At 43.2% G+C, this 25,667-nt stretch overlaps 1 protein-coding gene across 1 annotated transcript in view; it reads right to left on the bottom strand.

Annotated features, from left to right (window-relative positions):
- The window catches only part of TSPAN7 (tetraspanin 7), a 95,193-nt gene that overhangs the window by 5,152 nt on the left and 64,374 nt on the right, over positions 1-25,667 (bottom strand). Inside the window, exons 2-6 of the mRNA XM_051811701.1 lie at positions 14,055-14,243; positions 11,787-11,861; positions 10,211-10,306; positions 8,306-8,461; positions 3,820-3,903 (exon numbers count right to left, since the gene is read on the bottom strand). Coding sequence (XP_051667661.1) covers positions 3,820-3,903; positions 8,306-8,461; positions 10,211-10,306; positions 11,787-11,861; positions 14,055-14,243 — 600 coding nt within the window. The remainder of the gene's footprint in view (positions 1-3,819; positions 3,904-8,305; positions 8,462-10,210; positions 10,307-11,786; positions 11,862-14,054; positions 14,244-25,667) is intronic.

Here is a 25,667-nt window from a genome sequence, read left to right as displayed (position 1 = left end):
CCTGGGAGACCCACATCCCTCAGGTGTGTCTCCTGTACTACAGTCCTGTTGGCCATAGCTCATTTCAGTGCATTTCTTCATCTCTCCATGGTTCCTAGCAGTCATCTCAGGCACATCTTAGTTCTGACCACTGAAAACCATCCGCAGCAACTTCCTGGTAGTATTATCCCTACCATACACATAATAACTAGCTTTTTAATACAGTTATTCTAGAAGACTTAACATTGACTGGGAGCTGTCCTGCATGACATATTTATTACACCTTATTATATAGAAGAGAAAGAAACTGAATTGCAATTTGAATTTCCATTTTATTTCCAGTCTTGAGATTTTCACCATTTCTCATACCTTGAGAAAGCATCTATAAATAGAAACGTGTTGAACTAACTTGGAATTCATCAGCACATCAGGCAAGCTAAAACTGGGTGTTTTTTATCCATCAGAAATAATTTTTTAGCTCAATGATTTACCTTGTTATATTCTCAAAATGCAAATCTCCAAGCATCCAGGTTGTCTGTCTCTATTTTAGAAGACAGAGAACTTTCTATGTCACAGGTCACTAATTTGAGCCAGCCTCCTGTGTTCTGGTATGCCTCTGGCACAGGTCCTATCTTCATACTGAACCCCAGTCTTATAATGGGTTTTCAAGCCACATATTGGATCCTGATATGGATCCCACTCTCTAAATCATGTGCAAATAGATGAAAGTGTCAGCCTCCTTATACTCAGGGAGGAGTTGTAGGAGGCAGGGTAGATGATGTCTGCACCAGAACTGCATCCACAGTCAGACAAAGTTATTCATATTAATGTTGACAGTAAAGAGGACAGGTGGATGTTGCACTGCAGAGAGGGACCAAGGTTGCATGGGAATATATCCTTAAATGATGGGAACCATATATGCTCAACAACTCGTTGGGAGCGTGTGGAGAGCACTTGACTTCCAGTCCTTCAGCACAAAGCGAATAATCTGGCCTTAATCTGCACTGAGGTTTCCCTGCTCAGGTAGTCTTTCCTGCAACCACAATCTATAAATCCCTGAAGACTGTGTCTCTTGCATTCCTTAAGCCAATGCCCGCACTGTAGTTTTATCCAGGCAAAACTCTTCATCATCTATGCAGTTTGCATAATTTTATTCTCTGTTGGGCACAAAACAGCAATCATTTTTCTGCTCTGAAGAGCACCTGCTAAACTGAAATTATTCCAGCTGGAAGTCAGCACTGGCATCTGAGTCCAAAAACAATCAAATTTTATTTTATTATTATTATTTCAAACCTGAGGAGCAGAGCAGACAAGGTCAGCAACACAGCATGTTTTTAAAAACTCTGACTCTGATGGGGAGGTCTATGCCAGGCCTGTGAGATGTGCAATGCCATTACATCAAATTTTCCCTGTTTCTGGGCATCAGCACATTCCCCATTCTAGTCAACACCTAACAAATCATTTGAAGGAAAGACCCTTGAGTGTGCTTTACTGCAGAAGAGCAACATGATTTAATTTGTCTTTTATTTAGAGCAAACCTATCCTCAGTAGGAACAGCGAAACCTCGCCTACAGCTGGAGCACTGCCTGGCACTACTGCCAGCCACAGTTAACCTGGAATCAGTTTGTAAACACTGTCCCTAATTGGGTCCAGCAAAACAGATTAGGCAGTAAATTATAACCAGCCGCCTTCTATTCTTCACAGCCCAAGAGAGCTGCATTTTTCTCCCCTGCATCCCCTCTCTTCTCATTTTTACACATTTGCTAACACCCCAAGGAGTTGGATATGTACTCACAGAGCCAGAGCACTGCCCCTACACTGGGGAGTGACGTCCCCACATGGTAGCAGGATGTACAGTGCCATCAGCAGCCTGAGAAGCCAACACTGTATCAAAACATGCCTTAGCTTTCACTCGGAGCCACAGCAGCAAAGTGCTTTGCACCCCGTGCTGCCTGCAACCTCCCATGATACACCAATTATTGGTCCTGACTGAGACATCTGCCCCAGCAGCATATGAATTGTAAAATTCTGCTCATCCCATTTTTCTTTTGGATAGCTTTACATGAGGCACTTAAAAAGATGCTTTATAGCCTTCTGGCTGTCTAGAAATCAAACTGAAATATGAGCTCAGGGTCCTATAGCAGTAATCAAGCCATAGTCAAGGTTGGAGAAGAGTATCAAGACTATGACCATTCAAGAAGAATTAGAACAGCCTATTTAAAAAAAAAAAAAAAAAAAAGAAGTCCCCTCCTTCATGAACAAACAGCTCCAGACAGGAAGTTTCACCACTCCAGATCCTGAAAACCTGACACGCAGGCACATGCCCTGGGCAGCTGGTGTTGTGATGAACCAACATACACCCACATGAAATTGGCTGACAGGCCAAGTCATGGGCTTCTCACATCTAATACCTTGGCTACAAGGCATCAGGTTTCCAGATATGCCCAAGGCAGGGCAGTCAGCTAGTCTGAGCCCAAATAGTTTCGGGGCTCCCTCAGGTTGTGCATATGTAGACCGAGAGAATGTGGTGGCCCTTTTCCACATAGCTTGGGGGTACTTATTCTGAAGAACCTGGAGGCCATTGTAACTGCTGAGCAAAACTTCAGAGGTTTAACTAAAACACCTTGCAGCCAAGGGCTGACCACGTGGGGTAGCTGGGGCAAGAGCCCCCTCATTAATTCACTTGCCCACCACTAGCAACAGCACTGGCAAATCATTTGTTTTCAGTGCAGCACAGTGTAAACCTACAGTGTGCAAACTGAATTAATGAGTTTTAAGGACACCTCAAATAATTTTTCCTAGCACTTCATTTTTCCCAACCACTGGGTAAACATGAGTCACCCAACAGAGGTACATTAATATTTTCAGGGCTGCCTCAGGACCCAGAATTTTAACGTTGTGTGAATGGAGTAAAAGAAAGTTGTATGATAGTTTTTTGAATGACACATGCAGTGTACTATCTACTACCCATGGAGAAAAAGTAGATTGCCTCTCAGGAAGAAGCAGTTAAGGTATCATACACATCACTGAGTTTCGTTGAACCACTCTGGAAACAGCCTTGCATTGTCTGTGTTTCACTCTCTCTAATTTTTGCATATTTCCAGTAGAGTCCTTGCCATCAAAAATGAACTGACTGGTATAAAAGAGCATTTTGTTGAAAGGTGCATGTATTTTCTTGTCCCTCGTTGATCAGAAGATGCTGATCAGACCTATACTTCCCCCAACTTCTGTCTACATAAAGGCAGTTTGAATATTAGAGAGCAGCAAACTCTGTCTTAGCTCTCCTCCTGTCCCTCTCAGGACACACTCCTTTGGGTGCAGGCAAGGAGTTGGTTTAATAGCCTGATTTTGGTAGATGTCAGCTCAGTGTTCTTTGTTAAAGGGAAAATAAATAAACAAAATTGGTCACCAAAACCAAGTGCCCCCTCCAGGCTCCAGGTCCAGGATGGGGAGGCCTGAAGGTACACTCTTGTTTGAGTTCTAGACTCCTTTAAGAACAAATAAGAGTACTTAAAAGCCTATCCAAACATCAGATAAGCTATTTGTCTCCTTAGCTGTTTATGCTCCATTTAAGCCAATGTTTTATTGGGTTAACCTCTATTTGACCCGGTGGAGGGGACAAGTTGTTTTCCTTGAGCTAGTCATTAGCTCAACTGTAACTGATATTCCCAAGGAGAAACTTCATTTAAGCTGAAAAAAAGAAAATCAATGAACTGATGACCTCAGAACTAATGAGCATGCTGAGTTCAGTCCCTTTCTATAATCCTTCCTTCCTGGAAGTCCAGGCGAAGAAAGAGAGAGAGGGGAAGAAAAGGGGTGAAGGAGAGTGTTCTCACTTACCTGTGAGAACGCAATCCCAAAAGCCACTCCAGCTATGATTCCCATATTTGTCTCCATAAAACTGGTCACCAAGTCATAACAGCCCTGGAAAACAAACATCATCATTCCTTGTATCAACCTTCTCTGCTCTGAATGCGTACATACAAATTTCTCGTTTTAAATGGACTTGGGCTAGGCAATCTGCTGTGATTTCCAGCACTCTCACCCTTTTATTTAATGGTAATTCTGAGTGAATGATGGGAAGTGGTGGCAAAAACAATTTCTTTCAAAAACAAATGCATTTCAGTACTTTTAAAAGCTAAATGTGATGTTACACTCATTTTTATGGCTCTTATTAAGCAAGCCAATTTGCGTTGTTTTAAAAAACAATATAGCTTTGACCTGAAACCAAACCAATAACAATATACCAATGTTATAACACAATACAAATGTCAAAAATTAATAAATGATGCTGATTTTCTAATATTCTAGATATTTAATAGAATTGCCCCCTGAGGCATCTTTCTTGCCTTTATCTGTCAAGGGACACCAGGCAAAGCACTGAGTATTATGTAACTCTAAACCATATACCGAAGTTATCAAAGGTTTTGTATGAATTTTCTTGGTTCTTTTGCCCTTGGACATAAAATTCCCTGTCCTGCTCCCCAAACCCAATTTTCTCTCTCTAGCTCAGACCCTGACTCCACCAGCTGATTTGCTTCCTCATGCCTCAATTCACATCCCAGACTGGGGCCAGAAGATTCATATACATGTCTGCCCTTCTCTTGGATAGACTTTTTTGAGATATTCCTCCTCAGTACAATAATTTTTGCCAAGTTCCTTCCCTTGCCTAATTTACCCCTCAAAAAAACCCCATCTGAAATTAGCTGTCTCAGTTTGTGGTGCCTAAATGAATCTGAACCAGCGACACAATACCTTGAAGAAATAAAGAAAGATGACATCTATTTTTTCTTTCATTACTAACCCGTCTGTCCACACAATCCAAAATGACCACTCAGCCCCTTTTGCCACACTTCCTCAAATGATCAACATCACTCTGGCTTCAGGCCAGTCCTGAAGTGTTTTATACACTATAACTTTATCCACCTTATCAGAAGTTGGAAAACTCAGAAATGACAGTGAGCTCCCTTTCCCAGTTTGGACTCCTGTCCCATAAGAGAAAAGTGTCTCCACATTTCACATCCATCCACACCCTCCCTCATTTCTGCAAACACTGTAGGAACTCTTTACATGACCTCAGAGCAATAGGCGCTTGTATAAAAATAACAGCGAGAAGGAAAAACAATGCCCCTCATTTGAGATAGGTCATTTATGAAATAAACTGTGTCATTTCTGTAACTTCTTTTATAATATGAAAAGATATTTAATCCTGAGGGTAATTAAGTGGTGAATCTAATAGTAACTGAGGACTAGCACATCTGTGATTAATTTCTGCAATGTTTAAGTGTACATATTAATACCCTACTACATTTTACCTCAGTGTGTGGTAAGTCCAATTCAAGCTTGCTTATTAAATCATCAAGCAACTATAGTTGTGTGTGTCTTACATGTTATGCAACGAGATTAGATTTCTCAAGCAGTATTTTCATTCTGTCTGACATGGCTTAATGCTCTCCCACCTCTTCTGAAATCTGCTCTTTTGAAGTGCCTTCAAGAGATGCAACATCTAACTGCAATGGTAATCCCACGTCACAATAATCTGTTTACTGAAGTACATTGTTTACATACAGCTTAATTGCTCAGCCCTGACTGTGCTGAGTGAGAGTTCCAGCAGCATCCACGAGATGAATATACAGCACAGAAATATGTGAAGCGCTGTGTGCACACAGCTGGGGGCTGATCCAGAGTGACAGAAGGGACAGTTTACCAAGTATATGATCTATCTTGACTCCATGCAGCTTTTCCTTTCTTAAGGTTTTAGAGAGAAGTAGTAGTTCTTGAGATTTGCTGGTAAAGAACTGTGATGATTAAAAGCACTATATCAACAGTAATTAGCTAATCCTAAGGACGGCTCCTAAAAGTTAGGTATTAGTGCCCTCTGAGATGGAGAAATGGAGAGCCTAAACAATTTACCCAAGGTCACTAATCAAGTTAGGGTCAGAATCGGCAAATACAATCCAGGAATGTTGTCTTTTAGTCCTGCAATTATATAATTAGTTTAATCCTCTTTGGTTAATTTATCATTGGTCCTCAGAAACTGCTAGCAATTTGATTAGTTCATAGAGAACTTGTCTTACAGATAGTTTTGCAAGATCCACCAAAAGATATATTCCAAATATACTTGTCCACAGGCATGGTGAGAAGAGTTTTCTACAACACAGGCAACATATATTTTCCTTTTTCTCCTACACACACAGAGTAAAGGGCTCGTTTCCAAGATGAGCAAGGTGCTTGGGTCAGAGGCAATGACAGTTGCTTTCTAGCTGAAGTGGAAGGACAGGGCCACACAGCATTTCCTCCTGCTTGCTTTTTGTTCCCATGCCCCTTTCAGAAACATCCCACCTTGTTCAAATGCTTGGGACAACTCCAAGATCTCACAACTGCTAAGCAGAAATCTGCAACCTTTGATTACAAACGGCTATCTCTGAGAATGAGATAAAACCAAACAAACTTCCAAACATCCAAACTTCCCCTAGGTAATTAAATCAAGTCAACAATTCAACTACTTCCTGAGGAATCACCAGTCCCTTTCTGTCAGATGACTTGTGCATTTGACATGAGAACACAGAGCAAACATGACTAGAATGAGTTACTAGCCCTGGGCTAGGACACGTTCACCCCTCAGTCACTTTCTATAATTTAGCAGGCAACCTGTGCCATGAGGAGCTCACAGGTGGACAAGGATTTACCTGTGCATGCAGAGCAAGCCTGGCACTCTGAGAAAACACTAGATCAGTGCTGGGAATGCAAATATTACCTGCTCAGTGATGCACCCAGGAAAAGTTCAGAGTCCATGGCTGCCCCAAACTGAAAAGGTGGGACCTGCTGGTAGAATACCAGAAAGCTTTCCTGCTGGGAAGATGAGCAGAAGCAGGGGCTCAGGCTGGGCTGCCCAGGAGGCACTCTGCCTGCAGTGGATGCTGTTCTGCACATGTCCCAGATTCGCCCGGTCCTACCTCTCACTTTACTTCCACTTCTACAGAAACACAAAGTTGCTACAAGTTCACAAGGTGCAACTGAATGGAGTGACTCACCCTCTATACTCATGCAGCCCACCAAGATTACTCTTGCTGATGGTGATTGTGAATATCTTAACCAAAGAACACCACTAACATTCCACATGTCTGCAACAAGTGGCTCTCATTAAACTATTGCAAAAAAGAAAGGCTTAGTGGAAAATAACCCTCTAGCATCCCTTTTTCAATACAAGCCAGAAAATGTTGTCTACTTGACTGGTTTTCAAAGATGTTTCAGGCTGTGCTCAGCCACCACTCCAACCTTCTCAATCACAGGGGACTGAGGTGAAAAAAACAGAAAGAGAAAAGAGAGAGGTATTTCCACATTTCCTGTTATCTACTCAGGACTTCTATTTATTGTTTCTAAATTCAACTCCGAAAATAAAAACAGAAAAGAAAATATTCCTTAGGTCTGAATAAACTATGCTGCAACTTATCGTGGTGATTTAGCTGTGATATCATTCCTTTCACCAACAAACTGTTCCCTCTCTTGCAAATCTCAAGTGAGAAAGAAAGAGCTGATGACGCATTGGCACTTGAAGCGATGACTTGAGTTGTACTTCTACAGTGCAGCATCTCCTATAGATGCTGCATTATTTTCTTTTTATTCATCACTTTCTTAGTGTTTTCTGTATTAGTCTTTTTCTTCCTGTTTTCCCAACCTGCTTTCCCAATCGTATTCTGTTTTCCCGACCTGCTGCTTCAGGTAACCCCAGGGAAAGGGTCACTTTGGGCTGTGCTGTACTTTCAGCAGCACATGTTCAAAGATTTTAAGTCAATGTACCCACCAATCACAACCCTTGTTGTCCATCACCCATGTTTTCTCTGTTTGGGATGACAGCTAGGCTCCAACACTGAAATTACTGTTTGAACACAAGCAAGAGTAAAGCCTGTCCTTCCCTCCACCTATGTTTTTGTCCTCCACAAAACCCCAGCATTCAGCAGGAGTGAGCAGAGAAGAGAAGAGGTGCTGACTGACCCAACCATCAAGAACAATCAAGCACATGTGCCACTTGTGGTCCTGTGCGTGGCCAGCATTGCCTCTGTGCAGAGCCTTTACCTCAGCCTCTGCATAAGGAAAGAGAACGAATCCCCTCCTCAACAGAAATGTTGCACCTGGGCATTTGAGAAAGGCCAGATTAAAGAACATGAAAGCAGGCAAGGGGCAAAGGCCCTCGTTACTGTCACTCCAGCCCTATATGCACATTATTTACCAACCATTTGAAATGAAATGCAACTGTAAACATCCATACTCTCCTCTCCACTGGATGGTGTCACAACAACTACCTCTGGCACAACGTTACTGGTACCTTCTGGTTTACTTTAGTGGCAGCCACGGTCATGTTGCGCAGATCCTGAGTATTACAGTCACTGGAGTTCATGCAACAGCTCGTAGGGATGCCGTGCTTGAAGAAGTAAGGGCTGGTGCTCCAGTTGGTGTAGCTCTGAATGCCACAGCAGCTCAGCTAGGAGGAATAAGAGGCAGATTTAAGACACACAAACAAACAGAACAGAATCATCACTGCCCACTTAATCAGCTTATAATCAAAATAAAGACATGGTGTCTCCAGTTTTGAAAAGTAGATACCAACCCCTGCCCCATTAATTGTGAAAGTGTCAGGAGTGTCATTTACAGAATATGGGAGCAGACAACTAACTAAAAAAAAGGTATTTTTTGAGCAGAGCTATTATTTGTAACTTTCAACAAGGGTTCAACCATAAAGCCATCTTCTTCAGTTGAATGTCTGTTGTTTTTTTTTTTTTTTTTTGTTTATTGGTTTCCTTTACTTATTTATTTCATTAAATATGATCCTGGAAATTCAAAACCCCAAAGCATTACATAGAATTACATGTAGCACATACAGGGTCAAGCTAGTGCAAACTGATAAGGTGAAGTCTCTCTAACTCACCAAAATAGTTTCTAGGACAATTCACTGAGCCTTGAATAGAAAGAGACCATATTTTTTATCTATGAAATCAGCTGAAAAACCCCAAGCTGGGAAGGATGTGCTTCTTTAGATGCTAAGCTAGAAGACAGACACCAAAAGATATGAAGTATATGCTAAATTTTTTGCATGGAAAGGGCTTATAAATGCATTCCTGTAAAAACAGAGCTACGAATGAAATGAACATTTTGCTACAACAGAAACACTGAATAATTATTCAGAATTATTTAGTTTGTTGAACTCCAAGGAATCAGAAGTTCAAAATACAGGTTAACATTAGGCAAACAGACAAATTGACAGCAGAATATACTCAGTTTAGAGCAGTGCAGTGATCTGCTAAGCAGGAGAAACCAGGTTAGAGTTCAGTTCCAAACATGTTGAGGGGTCCAACATAACAGTTGTCATTTCTAAAGGTCTAAAAGTCATCAATAAAATTACAGTGACATTTCAGCCAATCAGCAAATTACAGTCACAGGGAAAGCAAACTGTCTCACAGAATGCACTGGGAGCTGAAGGAATAGCTTCTTGCTATAGTACAGTTTCCAGTGAGAATTTAAGTGTGAATTTTATCACTCTGTGTTGTAGTTGGTGGACTTGGTCCCTTGTGGGTGACAACTCCAACTAGTTTGGCCCTGCTGTGGCACTTGCCACCTGTGTCCTGATGGAAGGCAAGGCAACCCTCCATTGCCCTGCTACCACACCCCATGGGTCAGAAAGGCTCTTCCACCAAGCACCTACTCCATCCCTCCAGAACAGCTTTCACTGCCAACCTCAGCAGCATGTTTGTCCACTTCCTTTTCCTCTGGGGAAAATACACTCACTAAGTTTCCTTTGCCAGCTTTTCACTGTACTTGTGAAGAGAACTGCTGCATTTTATCAGTGATATAGAATGCTAGATTATAAAATCCTGTCTCATCCAACTCCAATTTACAACATGTCATAATGTTATTGGCAGATTCCCGTAAGAACAATGTGTGTTCTTCAGGGATAAAACTGGCCCTTAAACATAATTCAAGACCTGGGGCCAACAACAAGCAAGTGGGACAGGCCCTGCCTTTACCAGATGGCTTTTTCACTAAAACTTAGGCATATTGGACAAGCATATCAGCTGAAATACTTTTCCTCTAGGTCAGTTTTGTCAGCCTCTAATTTTGCTTGCGTAATACAACTTGCAGATCAAGCCATCCACACTTCATGTTCTGTGACCAAATCTGAATGAATGCTTTGTCTCTTTATTTGCTAATTTTCAGGATCCAGTTTCAGACTTACACTTTCCTGTACGTTATCCACTGCATGGCTCCGCTCATCGTTCTTGTTGTAATTCTGGATTGCTTCGGTGTATGTCCTAAGGAAAGTATCCTTGATCTAGGAGGGCAAGGAAAAAAACAGCCCACGTGAGCAACAGAAAGCATTACATCTGAAGCAGTTTTTGCAAGAAGCAAATGCACTTCCAAACCTAACAAGACACCCAAACCAGCCCTTCACACTTGTTTTTAAGTGTGTTTTCAGAGCTGGCAGAGCTCCCTCTTAACTGTCAGGAGTCACTCATGCCATTTTTCTAGTGGGGTCTATCAGACTCAGAAACAAAACTACCCCAGAAAACAGACATATTTGAAAAAAAACCCCATAAAATTACTTAACCTCTGATGCTTTTTCCCCAAATACTTTGTTCCAGCACTAAGTCTGAAGCAGACTGCATGCTTCCTCATGGATGCCTGGTGGGAGTTAAAGCTTATGGAAATGCCTTGGGTACAGAAGCCAGTGGCATCAAAGGAAGACATGAATACCTTGACTGGGTGACAGCCCTCTCCCCAACACCAGAGGCATTTGGCTAAGGAACAAGAGGTCCCTCAGCTGGAGAAGGTCAGGTATATCACCAGGAATGGCACTTTGACTGCGTGGTAAAGGGGCTGGGAAGTAGTTGATTTGGGCAATCCACGTGGCTGTGGCCTTCACAAGAGACTGACTCTCCCAAAAGGGAGCGGCAGCCTGACAGTGAGGCTGCTGCAAGTTAGGCCAGATGCAATGGCAATCCTCAGCACGTGGACAGGTATTCCAGAACTAAGTTAAAAACAATCCACCACTTGCAAGGGTAGACATCAGAAAAACCTACAGCAATGAAAATCTGATGTCAAAAGGGGAGACTAGAAAACCAGTTAATACAAAGAGAAGAGAAAAGGAGCATCTCTGGGGTTGTTCTGGTTCAGCATTGTGGCATGTAGGTCCATGAACTTAAAGTCAGAGATAGACCTGATTACAGTGGATAAAGCAGAAGTGCTACTACAAATCTAGACCATCATGCTTCTTTAAAGCTTCTTCCTGTCCCAGTTTTCCACCCCCTCTACTTCTAATCTCTCCTTATTCTCAGGATAGAAACAAAATCCCATCCCACTCCCTCTCTGTCCTCTGCCTCCCCCCCACAAAAAAGGAAAAGATTTACAAAACATGAAGTCTGGTCTAATGCAGAAGTGCCCTCTGCCTTACGTAAACCAGCACTTGCCTGGCTGAAGAAGCCGTGTTTAAAAAAGGTATTTAATCTATTCTGCAGACCTCAGCATATGTAAAAGAGTAAAGAAGATCTTACATGAGGGACCCAGAAAACCTGATAGCTCCAGAGTAAATCATGAGGCAGCTGAGGGCAAGAGCTTTGGCTAAATCCCTTCATTTGGAATCACATCAGTTTTTAAGAGCTGTGCACGTTATTGTTGCACATCAGCCACATCCCTGGAGATGTGTGTGGAGCCTCCAAGTTCAGTGACCTACACATTCTTCATGCTCCAGAGAACTCAGCAGCTCCTGCCCAGGGAGGCACTGCCACATGCAAACTCAGCACATTTCCACCTACCTCGTGGCGAAACACAAACCCTGAAATGCCAGCCACTAGCTCAGCCAGGAACACCAGGGACAAGAACATGGCATACTGAAAAGGCAGGAGGCAAGAGAAGTCAGAGCATGACAGGCTTTTGTCTCAGCACAGATACTATCACATAAAATTTAACTTTCCGCTCTAGGAACCCCTCAGGCTTGTTAAGAAACCAAAGGACTTTCGGAGGAGATACAAAGGTTATTACCTGAATGTAATATATGTGTTTATACAACTCACAACTGATACATATAGTTTAATTACTGGCTTTTCTGACGTTTCTGTTCCCACATTTCTTAGCATTCTTATATAAATTGAAACAAACTCACATGCCAGAGATGGATCCAAATCACTCAGGTTTTGATCTTGCAGAAAGGAATACAAACAGACCCTTCACATTTGCCTGGTGCTCTGCTAAGGTAAATAGGCTTTCCCAGGTGTTTTAATTCATGTTTATCTGTCTCACTGCTAGACTGGGATTTGCTGCCTGATTCCTGAAGTTTCTACAATGAATGAACCGAAATATTGACTTCACTGGAGATATTCTAACAGTAATGAGAATCTCAGAGTAATGAGACGTTTCAAATACTTTGCTGAGCCAAGGTCCATGTTTGGCTTTAGGAGCAGCATTTGGATCAGGAGCTAAATAAACTTTGAAAACAGTGCTTTCAGTGTAGACACTCACTCACTATTAAAAATATATTTAAGCAAAAATAAAGAAGGTAAAGAAAAAAATGCAAAGTGGGATGGTAAAATTGGAAGTTGGGCTTTAAGCTTCTGCATGGAAAATTACGTTGCTCCACTTGCTAATAACAGTTAATTAAAAAAGGAAACATTTTAAATTAAATTCAGTCCTAGCAGGATTTAGTGGAGAGGGGTAAATTTAGTTTTACTGAAAGGCTATTGAGGAAGGGAGGCCAGCAGTAAAGGCAGAACTAGAAAAAAAAATTGTCTCCAATTAATGCAGATGTCAAATCACTGTCTGTTCAGGAGAGAAAAAAGTTTAGAAATATTTCTTACTTGTACAATGAAAATAAACCCATGTGCTTGGAACAGCACATGCTACTGCTAGTGGCATACCTTTAAGAAAGTTACATGACTTACAGAGCCTGATTTCCTGTGGATTTATGCTGCCATTCACCTCTATCCCTTTCCCATCTGGACTGCAGTAACTCCAACAAGCCTCTACATGCCCTGACAACACACCACCAGCAAGAGACAGCAGTGGTGCACCTACGACAGCATCAGGTACTTGTCAACTGGCCACCACATCTGCTGACAGATTTGCAGCTGCTGCCTCTCCCCTACTCCTCCCCTGCCATTATTTGAGGAAATTAACTCTCTTTAAGTTGTCCTTTTTTTTTTAAATAAATACAGTTTAAACTGGAGAATAATCATGCTGTCTCTGTAGAAAATCCCCAAAACATTGTAGCAGGAGATGCATTTTACTATCCAGGCCTTTTTCAGTAGCTCAGTACTTTACAAGTGTTATTTCTAATCTTTCAAGCCACTACACATGTAGGATTTTGCTCCAGAATATTCCTAGGAACACATATAGGCTTGTTTAAACTGTAGTTATTTTGCATTTTAAGGTAGGCTGGAAAACTCAGAACAGAGAAACTTGTACAGAGAGAGGTCAAAGTGGACTGGGGAACAACTGCTGTACCTCTCCTCAGTGCACCTTGAGCCCCTGCTGTTTTTGAGATGAGGCCAAACATACTAAACAGCACTTTGTTTTCTGGAGTTGACTTGTCCTATCCTAGTGAAGGTCAGGAGAAAAAGAAAGGCTGGTGTGCTTTTTTTCATAACTACTTTTTCCATAATTTCACATCAAGTACTAAACTGACCCCTCAAAATATGGTTCAAAAGAATTTCACATTTATGATGCTTTGGACATTTTAAAGATAGTAAATATACTCATCTATCTGGCTCACAGAAAAACAGAATGATTGTAGAGTGACACACAGAGCAATTCAGCAGCAGTTTTCCACTCTGCTCCAAACAACACTTGGGCCTATACGCCATGTGGTAGCACATTTCAGTAATACTCAATCAACAACTGGTTTTGGCAAAGAATCTTTTCCCCCTTTGTCCAAAAGGCACATATGTTAAACATTAAGATCAATAAAATCTAGCTTATGTGTCTGAAAAACTACATCAACATCTGGTAAACCTAGGCAGGGGGTGTGGGGAATCCTAATTCACCAACGAAACCTCTTCCCCTCTTTGAGGCACTTTGGCAATGCTCACCAGTTTCAGCATCCATGGGCTGCCACGACAAGTGGCGAAGCAGCCGAAAAGCCCGAAGACGATGATTGTGGTACCCGTCCCAATGAGCACGTAGGGGGCATTGGTGGAGTTCTCAGCAATGAGAGAGATGTATGTGCCAAGGGTGAGCTTGCCCCAGACACCGACTGCGAGGAGGATAACGCCTGTAATCTGCAGAGAAAAATGGGAAAGGTGTCAGGAGCAACCAGGAAAAGCATCCAAGTTCAGTACACAGTGATCCTGAAGAGACTCATTGGTGCTGTTGTGTTGGCAGAAGGAAGCCTCAGGACCTCTACTAACTCCAGAGGGATGGACAGATAAAATTAAATTCCAGCATCTGGAGATGACACTGAAGGAGAGACTGAGCACTGCCAAGCTGACGGTTGCCGAGGGAGGATGCAGTGAACCACCTGCAGGACCAGGCTCTCTGCTCCTACAGCACACTGAGAGAGGTGCCCAATTCCAGCACTCTTACCAAAAGGCACAAATAACTGCTGCCAACTCACACCTCCTGAGTTTTGCCACAAAAACTGCCTGAACCTCAAAAGCCTGCTTCCTGATGTCCTGTCCTTCTTAATGCCAAAGTTTCAGGAATATGAACACCCTTTGCTGTGCGTTACTCTGGCAAGTGAGCCTTCCCCAGGCTACATAGCAAGTGACCCCCCCTGGCTGTGCAGAAGCTGTGACACAGGGTGGGAGAACACCTGTGGGCTCTGGGAGCACCCAGCCTCTTGCTCGAGACTCACAAGCAGAGGTTGCCATGCCACAGGGCACTATTGTCTTGTGAACATCTTTATACTGCTGCGAAATCTTGAAATTCAACACCATTACAGCAGGGCTGCCCTGCAGTTCTTCGTGCAGGAGATCCTTGTTCACAGTTATATTGCACCTAAAAACTCCCTAAAAACTGAGCTGTGTTTTGAGATCTTTCATCCCCTTTTCGAATGGGTTGACGTGAAATAATTGAGGGAAAAACTCCTCGAAGATAAAAAAGGAAAACAGCTTTTTGGCTTTTTTACCTAGGCTGGCTCAAAAAGGACTATGCAGGGTGCACTGCCCACATGCCTTTCCACTGTCCTGCTGCTTGGCACCAGCAGGCAGAGGAGCCCGTCCTCTGCTCAACCTGTGTCTGCGGCAGTGGGTGTTGCTCTGGTGCTGCACTTCCACCTCTCTGGAGAGGGAACTGCATTCAGCAAAGCTGCTGAATAATCAGTCACCTAAGGAAAATACCAGGAGGGGGGATGGTACAAACAGACACTCTGAAGAAAGAGACAGAGGGAGAGATGCAGGGAAAAGAATAAATAACGAAAATAGATGGAATAAATAGAGAAACAGGAGAAGACCAGGCAGATAAAAGCAAATTAACTTGTCCTCAGAGAGAGGAGATAATTTCTGTATCAGAGAAAACAATCTCACCTGGCTATTTCCACACTTTCCAGCTCGTCTGCTTCCATGCCTCCCAGAGCTCTAGGGAAGACATGCCCCCACCTGGCTCCCACTCAGAGCCCACCAGAGTGCAGCACTGCCACAGAAACCCATCATGTTCCTCTGTCTCACTGAGCGTCCCCCACTCCCCCCAGCCTGCATCAGCATTTCTGTTGCACTTTTGGGACAGGACTAGCAGAGACTTCTGCTCTCCTGCCCATGGTGGGATAAGAATAAATCCAACTCTTGTTCATCTTGCAGGGCAACTGCTTGAAAAGTGCTGATTCTTTGCTCTTGAACCCTACTTACAGCTGCATGTCTAAAAACTCACTGAGTAGCCTACCTACCCACAGACATCAAATGCCTCCACCAAGACTGGTCCCATCCATACACAACACTGTTGGCACCTCTCTCCTTCTTCTTTCTAAGAAAAGCTTTTTCAGAGGGTGCAGATTAATCAGTAAAATTTGAAAGCAAGCTGCAGGGGACTGGGAAATCTGCTGAACAACTTTTGGTTTCTCGCCTCCAGTTCCACAAAGGGCTGGTTTCTGTGCCTGAGCTGCTGAAAGTTTTACCACTGTCCCCAGGGAGGTGTAAAAGCAGCCTTCACTGCCAAAATGAACAAGCAGCTTCACATATGAAAGAGAACTCAAGCCTTGTAAAAAAAACATTTTTAGTTGGCTGTTTGAAACAATTACTAACCCTTTACTATGTGCTTTAGGAGTTTGGTTTCCCCCGTCTCAGGGGGGAGCCTATTCAATTTGTGGCACACACAGACTTTTGAAAAAAGGAGGAAAGCTTCTCAGTGGTTTATTCCCCTTCTCCTTCTTAATAGAGCTCTGATTTAAAGGGATTTAAGGGAATCCCTCAGTTTGTTGGGAGGTCTAAACCCCCAGCTGCAAGCTTGGCACTGTGCAGAGAGGTTGGGGCATTTCCACAAAGACATACTGCAGATGCACCTCAGGTTGCAGCAGTGTTGGCTGGAATTTTGCTTGTGAAGAGGAAAAACCAGAAAACTTCCCTACAAACCTTTTCATGACCTTTATTTATCAGAGCACAAGCAGTGGTATATCTAATGCCTACCTCCACCCCAAGGTAAACCTTGTTTCCTTATTTTCAAGACACACTTTTCATCCCCATCTCTCTGTTCCATCACACAGTCAAGGGAATGATGAATGTACTGGGTCTCTTGTTTGGTTTGGAGATTTTTCTTTGAAAGCAGGAGGTACATGGGCAAGCAGAAGACCAGGATATTGCTGCCATGAGAATAAGGCAGCAGGAATAGACACTGGTTCTGACACTCACCACCAGTACACACATCTTTTCCCTTACTCTAGCTCTATCTCCTTCATTTGACTCCAAGTGACCACACCGGCCTAATCCTGTGACCTGTGGGTCAGACCCAATAGGTGCAAAAGCAGGGTGATGTTGGTCCTCTTGCATCTGAAAGGTCTAAAAGGAAACTCAGAACACCTCTTCCAATACACAATCCCTCCCCTGTCTTCCCTATTTCCTTTCCACTGTAAAGTTCCCATTGAGGCCATGATCATACAATTCAGTGGCGAAACGGAAAATGATTAGGCAGATGGATATGATCAACATATCTTCTGCTGGAGACATACAAAGTATTTCAGATATCTGTGCAGTCAGAGGAGAGTGATTACCAACCTTTTGACTTTTAGAATCCCCCTGAGCCAAGACTCACCACTCAGAGCAATTTTATTTATAAACACCTGCAACAGCCAGCACACATGGAGCAAGAGAGCAGCAGTCCCACTCTACCAGTGAAACTTTGACTTCCTATGGCCCCTGCAAGAATTAAGATTCTTCCTGGAAACGGTATGACAACTACAGCCTGTGAGGAAGGAGTGTCACAACCCCACTCCAGGTCCTCAGCAGACACAGAAGAAACGAACTGGCAGCTGCAGAGCCCACGATGCCCCAAAATAGACATCTGGAGCAGTACAGAAAAATAAGCATTAGCAAAGGAAAGAAGAAAAAAATGTTTGCTTCTAAAATGCAGGTGCCAGAGACATCCTGCCCAAATGCAAGGAGCTGTGGGAGAACTGTCAGTAGCTGCTCTATGGAGGGCTGGGCCCCATTCCTCTCCCAGCTCCCATGGGGCAGAAACGCCAGAGCATCTCCCTGAGCCTCAGTCCCATTTTATACTCCAGCTGTGACAAGCACAATGAATGGGATGAAGGCACGCTTGGCTTTTACCACCTCCCTCAAGTATCTCTGACTTTGTGGTGGCAGGATTGATTAAGCCCATGGAGCAGCTTCCAGGGACTCACAGCTGTGTCAGGAAGCTTTGCTCTCTCACTGCTGCTGCTGACCTTGATGTTGATACCCTGGCATGCTACAAGGTCTCTGAGCATCCCCTTTGTCACAACACTGGACCCTACAGGTGATGGAGGGCCTGAGGTAGAGCCATATACACTGAACACAACCAAAGCCAGGTAGGTTGTGCTTATGGATGTAAAAGTGACAGTGTGGAGGGGAAAAGAGGAGTGGCAATTATTACATGATGAGGTTATCCAGCTTTTTGTGCCATCCTGTCCTCTGGTGTGTTTAAGAGAAAACAAAAGAGAAAAATACCCAAAAATACCAGGTTTCAAGGCCTGTCACAAACTTACCCAATGCTTTGTTTCAGAAAAAGAACTCTGAAGTTTTCTTTGGACTTTATGCAAGCCTTGGCTTAAGCAGTAACAGCCCACACCTGGATAAAACAGCCAAAGCACACATCCATCTCCAAACAGACAACATCACCAGAGAGGGGTTCCTGCTAACAGCCAGGGTGGGCCTGGTTTATCCATACTTAGGGCCAGTTCCTAAAATCATAACAAGCCCCAGAAACTCAGACAGGTTTCGTGTCCACAAATGGGCTGGCAAGTGATTTGTGCTGGTTTTGGTCTTCTCTTTTTCATACTTGCAAACTGTCCCACCTCTACACTATTTTGATGGATTTTCCCTGCAACTTCTGTTTCTTTTCTGTGCTGTTTCTCCAGTCTTCAACATTATTAGAAAGCTGTTTCATCCTGGATTTCATCAAGGGTAGATCATGTCTTCATTACAAAAGTTCACTGCTGTGGAAGCCCCTGGACTCATGTTTCCTCAACCAAGAAACCCGAGATGTAGCATTCCATAAAACATTATTAGGCCTGCCCTTCATTTAGGTCAAACATTTTAAAGGCTAAAAAAAACAATGGAAGAGATATCCAAGTAGGGCAAGGACTGTAAAGACTACACACAGTTAGAAATTGCATTGTTTAGCACTAGCAGGTCTCACATTTCATTGCGTCTGAGCTCAGGCTCGACAAACACACCCCAGAAGCCCTTGACTGACAAGATGGCAGGAAATGAAGCAGGTGGGCCACCTGGACATTTTCTAAGAAAAACTCCACTGAAATCAAGATGCTCCCACGGAATGTTTTAATCTACGTGAATTGGATTGTTCTGGCTTTAAAAATAAAATCTGAGGAAAAAAAGCCTCAACAGGCTCTACCCTCTTGCTCTGGCCACGTGCATCAGGCCCAAACTTCACTGGCCACCCAAGCACTGTTATGCTTCCCTGCCCCTTTCCATCTAATAACTCTGTGTATCTCACATCTGCTCTATGTAACACTGTATTGGGTTTGTGTGGCAAGGTTTTGGTAGTGGGGAGGCTACAGGGGTGGCTTCTGTGAGAAGTTGCCAGAAGCTTCCCCCATGTCCAATAGAGCCAGTGCCAGCTGGCTCCATACAGATCCACTGCTGGCCAAGGGTGGGCTCATCAGGGACGGTGGGAGCACCTCAGGGATAACATATTTAAGAAGGGGGGTAAAAAAACTGCTGCACAACAGCAGCCAAAGAGAGGAGTGAAAATATGTGAGAGCAACAGCCCTGCAGGTGCCAAGATTGGTGAAGCAGGAGAAGATGCTCCAGGTGCCAGAGCAGAGATTCTCCTGCTGGCTGTGGTGCAGACCATGGTGAGGCAGCTGTGCCCCTGCAGCCCCTGGAGGTCCATGGTGGAGCAGAGATCTACCTGCAGCCCATGGAGGAACCCCAGCCAGAGCAGGTGGATGCCTGAAGGAGGCTGTGACCCTCTGGGAAGCCTGCACTGGAGTAGGCTCCTGGTAGGACCTGTGGACCCATGGAGAGAGGAGCACACATTGCAGCAGGTTTGCTGGCAGCACTTGTGACCCTGTGGGGGACCTGCACTGGAGCAGTTTGTGAAGAACTGCAGCCCATGAGAAGGACTCATATTGGAGCAGTTCATGGAGGACTGCCTCCCCTGCAAGGGACCCCATGCTGGAGTGGGGGAAGAGCATGAGCAGTCCTGCCCCTGAGGAGGAAGGAGCAGCAGGGACCACATGTGATGAACTGTTTGCAGCCCTCATTCCCCATCCTGCTCTGTTGCTGGGAGGAGGAAGTAAAAAAATCAAGAGTAAAGCTAAGCCCAGGCAGAGGGGAGAGGTGGAGGGGAGATGTTTACACAACTTGGTTTTATTTTCTCATTATCGTGCTCTGATTTGATTGGTAATAAATTAAACTAATTTCCCTAAGTCAAGTCTGTTTTGCCTGTGACAGTAACTGCTGAGTGATCTCTCCCTGTCCTTGTCTCAACACACGAAGCTTTCATTATATTTTCTCCCCCTCGTTCAGCTGGGGAGAGCAGTGGGCACCTGGCATCCAACCAGGGTCAACCCACCACAATCACACATTTACTCTCTCATCTGAATGGACTGGGGATTGTCAGCAGGACAGCAAGGCATAGACCACCAAAGTGTCTCTCCTTGCTTTGTCCTGCCTCTCCTCCAGCATGATATCACAGGCACATCCCCACCAGTTTCTGATTTCAGTCAAATGCAGGCTTTCTACTCCTTTGCCTTCCTTCAACATTAGTGCAGATGCTTCCAATGTTATCTGCAGTATTGCCCCCAGTTCTGGAGCTGATTGGATGTGGTGAAAAAGTTCACATGCTACAGGCAGGCAGAAACACAACTGAACTGAATGTTAGCTGTAACTTCGCTTTTCCAATTAACCATCAGCTTTTAAGATACGGCCAACAGCATTAATAAAAGGATACGTGCTGCAGCTTTGTAGGAGACAGGGAGAGTGATATCCTGATAAGGTTGGGCACTGCTGAAATCAGAACTAATGCTAACCACACACAGTTTCTCAATAAAAGGCAACAGAAAAATGCCTGTGAATTACTTTTTTTAACAGTACTGGGACAAAGATTAAACTATGAAACCCCTTCTAGACAACAGCAACGAAATACATGGAGAAGAGTGTTCAGAGAATAACTTATGAAAGTGCACTATCTTTAATTCTGTCAGAATTAGGCAGGAAAACACTATGTACTCCTTTAAACTGGATGCATGGCACATTCTAACAGTCTGTTGTCTTCATACCCCAAAACTCACAGAGCATTGGTGGCATGATATAAAGGAAGTTGCTGCTGTAGTCTGAGATAGGAGATATGAAAGCTACTACACCTCACATCCACAGAGATTCAAGACTAATTTAAACCCTAATTTATACACAGGACTTCCATATGGAGCATTTAAAGTTTATCAATTACAGAGGTGAAGATAAACGTGCAGCAGTAATTGCTAGTTTATTTGTCTACATAATTCATGTCCTCCTCTTCATTACTAATGTCAGCTATTCTGGTTCCTAAGCTCTGGCAAAATAAAACTTGGAACCCGATCCTGATGGATATGGAGCACACAGCAATCCATACTGCTTCCAAAAGCAGCAGGAAAAGCTCATCGTTTCCCTGGACTGGTTCTTCATCAGCAGAACTGAGATGCAGGAGGACAGACTCATCAATCAGGATCTCACTGTAGGTAACATTTTTCTATTTTATTTTATATTTGCAATCTTGCTAAATGAAGGTAAAATGTGTACAAGTTAAAATGAAATTCAAAGCAGCAGCAAAGAGTCGGACACAAGGAAAATAACCATGCTGTTGATATATTCAGCGTCTCAATTCCAATACTTCCTTTTCCAAACAGCAGCCTCCCAAATTTTGGTAGAGGTATGCTGTGTCTCTGCACAGCTCTACTGGAAAATCTTCTCCTCAAACAGGCTGGAGAAAGTCTGTACATAAAATGGGGGGAAGGCAGAGGGAAGGCAGACGAACTAATGCAATCCATCTTGAAGCTGAAAGGCCTGGTGATAGGTTTAGCAGGCTGTGAGGAAATGAAAGAGGACCAAAGCTCACAGCTAATTAGATCTTCCAGACATTTCCCCAAAGGAGGGAAACTTTTTCACGAGGAAAACGTCCGACCTTGACAGCATCCAGAACAAATCCTGCGTTTAAAGCATGTCCAGAGAGACTTAAAAATAACTGGCCTACCTCTGAAAATTTTATAACTTTCCCAAAATAGGCAACGGATCACATTCAAAATGTTCTTGCCTTACAGCTTGTCAAGCCCTGGGAGTGGCTGGCTTTGAATCTTCTGCCTCAGCCTCTGGGCTCTCATCAGGCAGGCAGGCAGGCGACTAAAACAAATATAAATCTTCTTTTGCACTTCAATGTCAGCTCTTCACAGGCAGGGGCAAAGCAATAAGATGCAATGGAACATGGAAATGCATGTAAGCCAGCAATACACCTGAATTCTCTGTGCTCACATCTGATGATCTTGACTACACCTGCAAACCCAATGTGGGTCATGTTTGCACAGGATTGACCTCTGCTGGAGTGAAAAAGAAACAAAGATGACATGAGCTGTACCTTTAGAAGAAGGCAACTCCTTCATGTCCTTACCTCTTCTTAGAGGAAAATAGAAAATTATGCCCATTGACATAAAAAAGCCAAACACAAAACCATCACTAAAGGTGGAGTCACCAATGGTACTGTCTGGTATTTCCACTAAAAATAAAATTAGTTCCACTTTACAAAAAAATCTGATGATAGAAAGAAAAAAATGTTAGTTTTCTTTTCTTCTTTTTTTTTTTTTTTTTTTAATTCTGCTATAATCATACTCTACTCAGTGAAGACTGTACTAAAGAAAAAATTGTAAGCCAATTAATAACCATTTCCATTCCCTTTGCAAATTGAGAGATGGCCTGTAAAGGTCACTGTGTTAGGGGAAAACACTTTCAATGGCCATTCTGGTATGTAGCTGCTCTAGTGTCTTTAGTTCCTGATTTCTCCATTTTTAAATACATTCCCCCAGTACCTAATATGATTATTTTGTCCCCCTGTTCTTCTAACTCAGGTCCATGCCTCCTCTTCCTCTCCTTTACAGCCAGCTTCCCATCTAAATAAGATGGGAATATCTAAATAATTTTCTTAAGAAAAACCAACCAAAAGCATTTAAAGAAAAAAAATGCTATAAATTTTTTTAGATTACATTCCTTTCTATGATTCTTTGCCTATCTCACCTGGGTAGGCTGCCAGGCTTTGGGCTCAGGGTTTTCTCTTCCTGGTGCACATGTGGGATGCCCAGCACAACAAGTCTTGCTTCGTCCCTTCACCCCAGCAATATATTTGAGTTATGATCCCTGCTGTTCAGCATCCATCTAATGGTAGCTTCTGTCAGAAAACTGATTATTCACCACAGATTTTGTTGTTTCTGTCCAAAACTGAAATTCATGTGTATTAAAACAACTGGCCAATGTCCTCCCTGCAGAAACCATCACCAGGGGATACCAGCACATGCAAACCACAGCAATGGGGATGCTGCCTCTGCTCCCATGTCACCACGGGACCAGAAGTGAGCATCTAGTCCACCTGAGTCAGGGGATAACCACCAGTCCTGCCCTAAAAATACAGTGGAGGAGCTTTTGATTAGACACATGGATATCAAGCTTAACAGCCTGTTCTTACACAGCTCCTTTCTGTAAAGCAGACTACTATTTCCTTTTCAAAAATATTTTTACGGTTCAGTGCTTCTCCTTTCTCGGTGGGGCACTACTACAAGCACATGGATAGTTGTCCTGAGTGAGGTGCCATCAGATTAAGGTCCTCAGAGGTCAAATTGTAGTGCTGGTAAAAAGGAAAAAAATTATGAAAAGAAAGTAAAATACTGACTCAGATGCCGAAGTATATATCAATAGCAAGTTATCATGGAGTTGATGTGGCTTCTCACCACCAACTCTGCAAACAGTGTGCACCAATACCTAACTTTAATAGTGCCTCTATCAACGACGAGGAAGTAGAGTTAAATGATCTCTGAAAGGAAGGTCATTTTATAAACAATTCAGGTTTTTCCCAGCACTCAACCCATTCATACAATAACCACACACTGAGGTCTAATAGCACATTCCCTGCAGGCTGAGGCAGAAATGACAACCAGGGCTGTGTCACTTACTCTGTAGGGAAAACACAATTAAACTCACATAGAGGTGAGTGCAACCTTCTCCTTGAAACCAGGAGAAGAGGCTAGTGATCGTTTCATGAACAGCAGAGAAGAAAACATCAGAGTATTTGTATTTGCTGCAGGATGAAGAACTGGATATAGCCCAAGAAGTCCAAGAACACTAACAAGGACTGCAGTGGGGGGGACAACACAACACAAGAGTTTGAAAACCACCTTGAAGCATTGCTCAAAACTAATAATTTCTTTCTAATACAGTGGAAAATACCTATTCTTAGAGAGTTTTCCTATAAGGAAATAATTAATTACATGCCACTTGTAGGAACATTCAGGAAAAGTAAGGTCATTTGGGACCTGATCTCTAGGCTAAGACCATGCACATAATGAATGGTTATAATAAACAACCATATTCTTATGGTGAAGATTCAGCTGTATTACACCTTGCATTTAGAGAAAAAAAGTTGGAAATCTTAGTAAAATTAAGTCCTTTTATCATGAGAATTATACCTATTTTTATGTAAGACACTTCATTAAATGAGAGAAAATATTCTGTTTTAGTCACCAGTGGCTCTATTAATTGATGTATCTTTTAAGTCAGCTGCAGACAAAAATGTGGTCATCTCCAGATAAAAATAAAATGCAAAAAAATACATTTCTGCCGGGAATTTTCAGGCCTAATTTCTTGAAACATAGCTTTAAATATGCATGACTGAATGTCTGAGGAAAAAGAACTTACAGAGTGGAGACATCAAAAGCAGCATCCCACTCTGCAAGCTAAAGCACATAATTAGAGAAAGGAGGTGCCTTCAGCCCCAGGTGCTGGCTTGTGGCGCGTGCTCGGAGCCCTGTGGCCACTTGCTCTTCCAGAATACTGATTCATCCCACAGCTCCTACACATGGCAATTGTGGCCACTTGTGAAGAAGCTGCATGGTGGTCCATGGCCACCAGAACAAAAACTAGACTAGTGGGGGGCAAGCCTGCATTAGACTGAGCTTTGGGGGAGCACAGGTTGTTTCCAGAGAGCGGCTGAACAGCTTTGGCTTCAATCTGCTCAGCAGCCGAACCCTCTGCAGAGATGCAGCCTCCTCTGGGCAGGACCAGGAACCTCAGGGAACCTGTTTGTCCAAGCCATGATGGAACTGGGACTGGGCCTCACCCCCTCTTACCCACAGCTCCTCTGCTGAGAGGTCAGAGACAGCAAACAGTCACAGCCTCCCTTGCCACAAACTGGGCACACAGAGCTCCGTTTTCAAGGGCCAGCAGCTGGGCAAAGGCTAAGGCACACTCCTAACTAGAGAAATAGTGGTTGTTTTGAAGGTACTATAGAAAATAGAAGGAACTAACTGATCATCAGCAAACTGATATACCCAGAGAATATTTACCTGTGGGGCCTAAAAGCTTTTGGAAGCTTAAATGCAGCAGCTGTCCCCCATACTCACACTTTCAAATCCCTGCAGTAGCAATACACAGCGATGACAGAAATGTTGTTTACACAGTATAACGTAGTTTGACCTCAAACTTTTTAAAAGAGTTCTCCAATTTTACTGAGATATGAGACTTCAAAAGATAAAAAAGGAAAGATAAAGACTAGATGTTTTGAAACAGGAGTATCACCTGTTTAAATACTTTATTGCCTCTTAAATGCTCTTGTTGTTTGTTTGCCTCCTAAAAAATCAATGCAAAATCTGAACTTCTATAATCCCAATGTGAACAAATTAAAGAAGCAAAATGCAGCACTCTGAAAATTAGCTTCTAGTGCTATCCATGTCTATGAGACTAGCACTATGTTCCAAGCCCTGCTGGCACGTGTATGAGTTAGACTTTAGTTGAAGGACTCTCTTGTACCTCAGGACTGAC

This window comes from Manacus candei, unplaced genomic scaffold, assembly GCF_025592945.1.
Source record: "Manacus candei isolate 608988 ecotype Guabito, Panama unplaced genomic scaffold, ASM2559294v1 h1tg000083l, whole genome shotgun sequence".
In the NCBI taxonomy this organism is placed as follows: domain Eukaryota; kingdom Metazoa; phylum Chordata; class Aves; order Passeriformes; family Pipridae; genus Manacus; species Manacus candei.
Note: the sequence above shows the minus strand (reverse complement) of the source record. Positions and strands in the feature narration are given on the sequence as shown.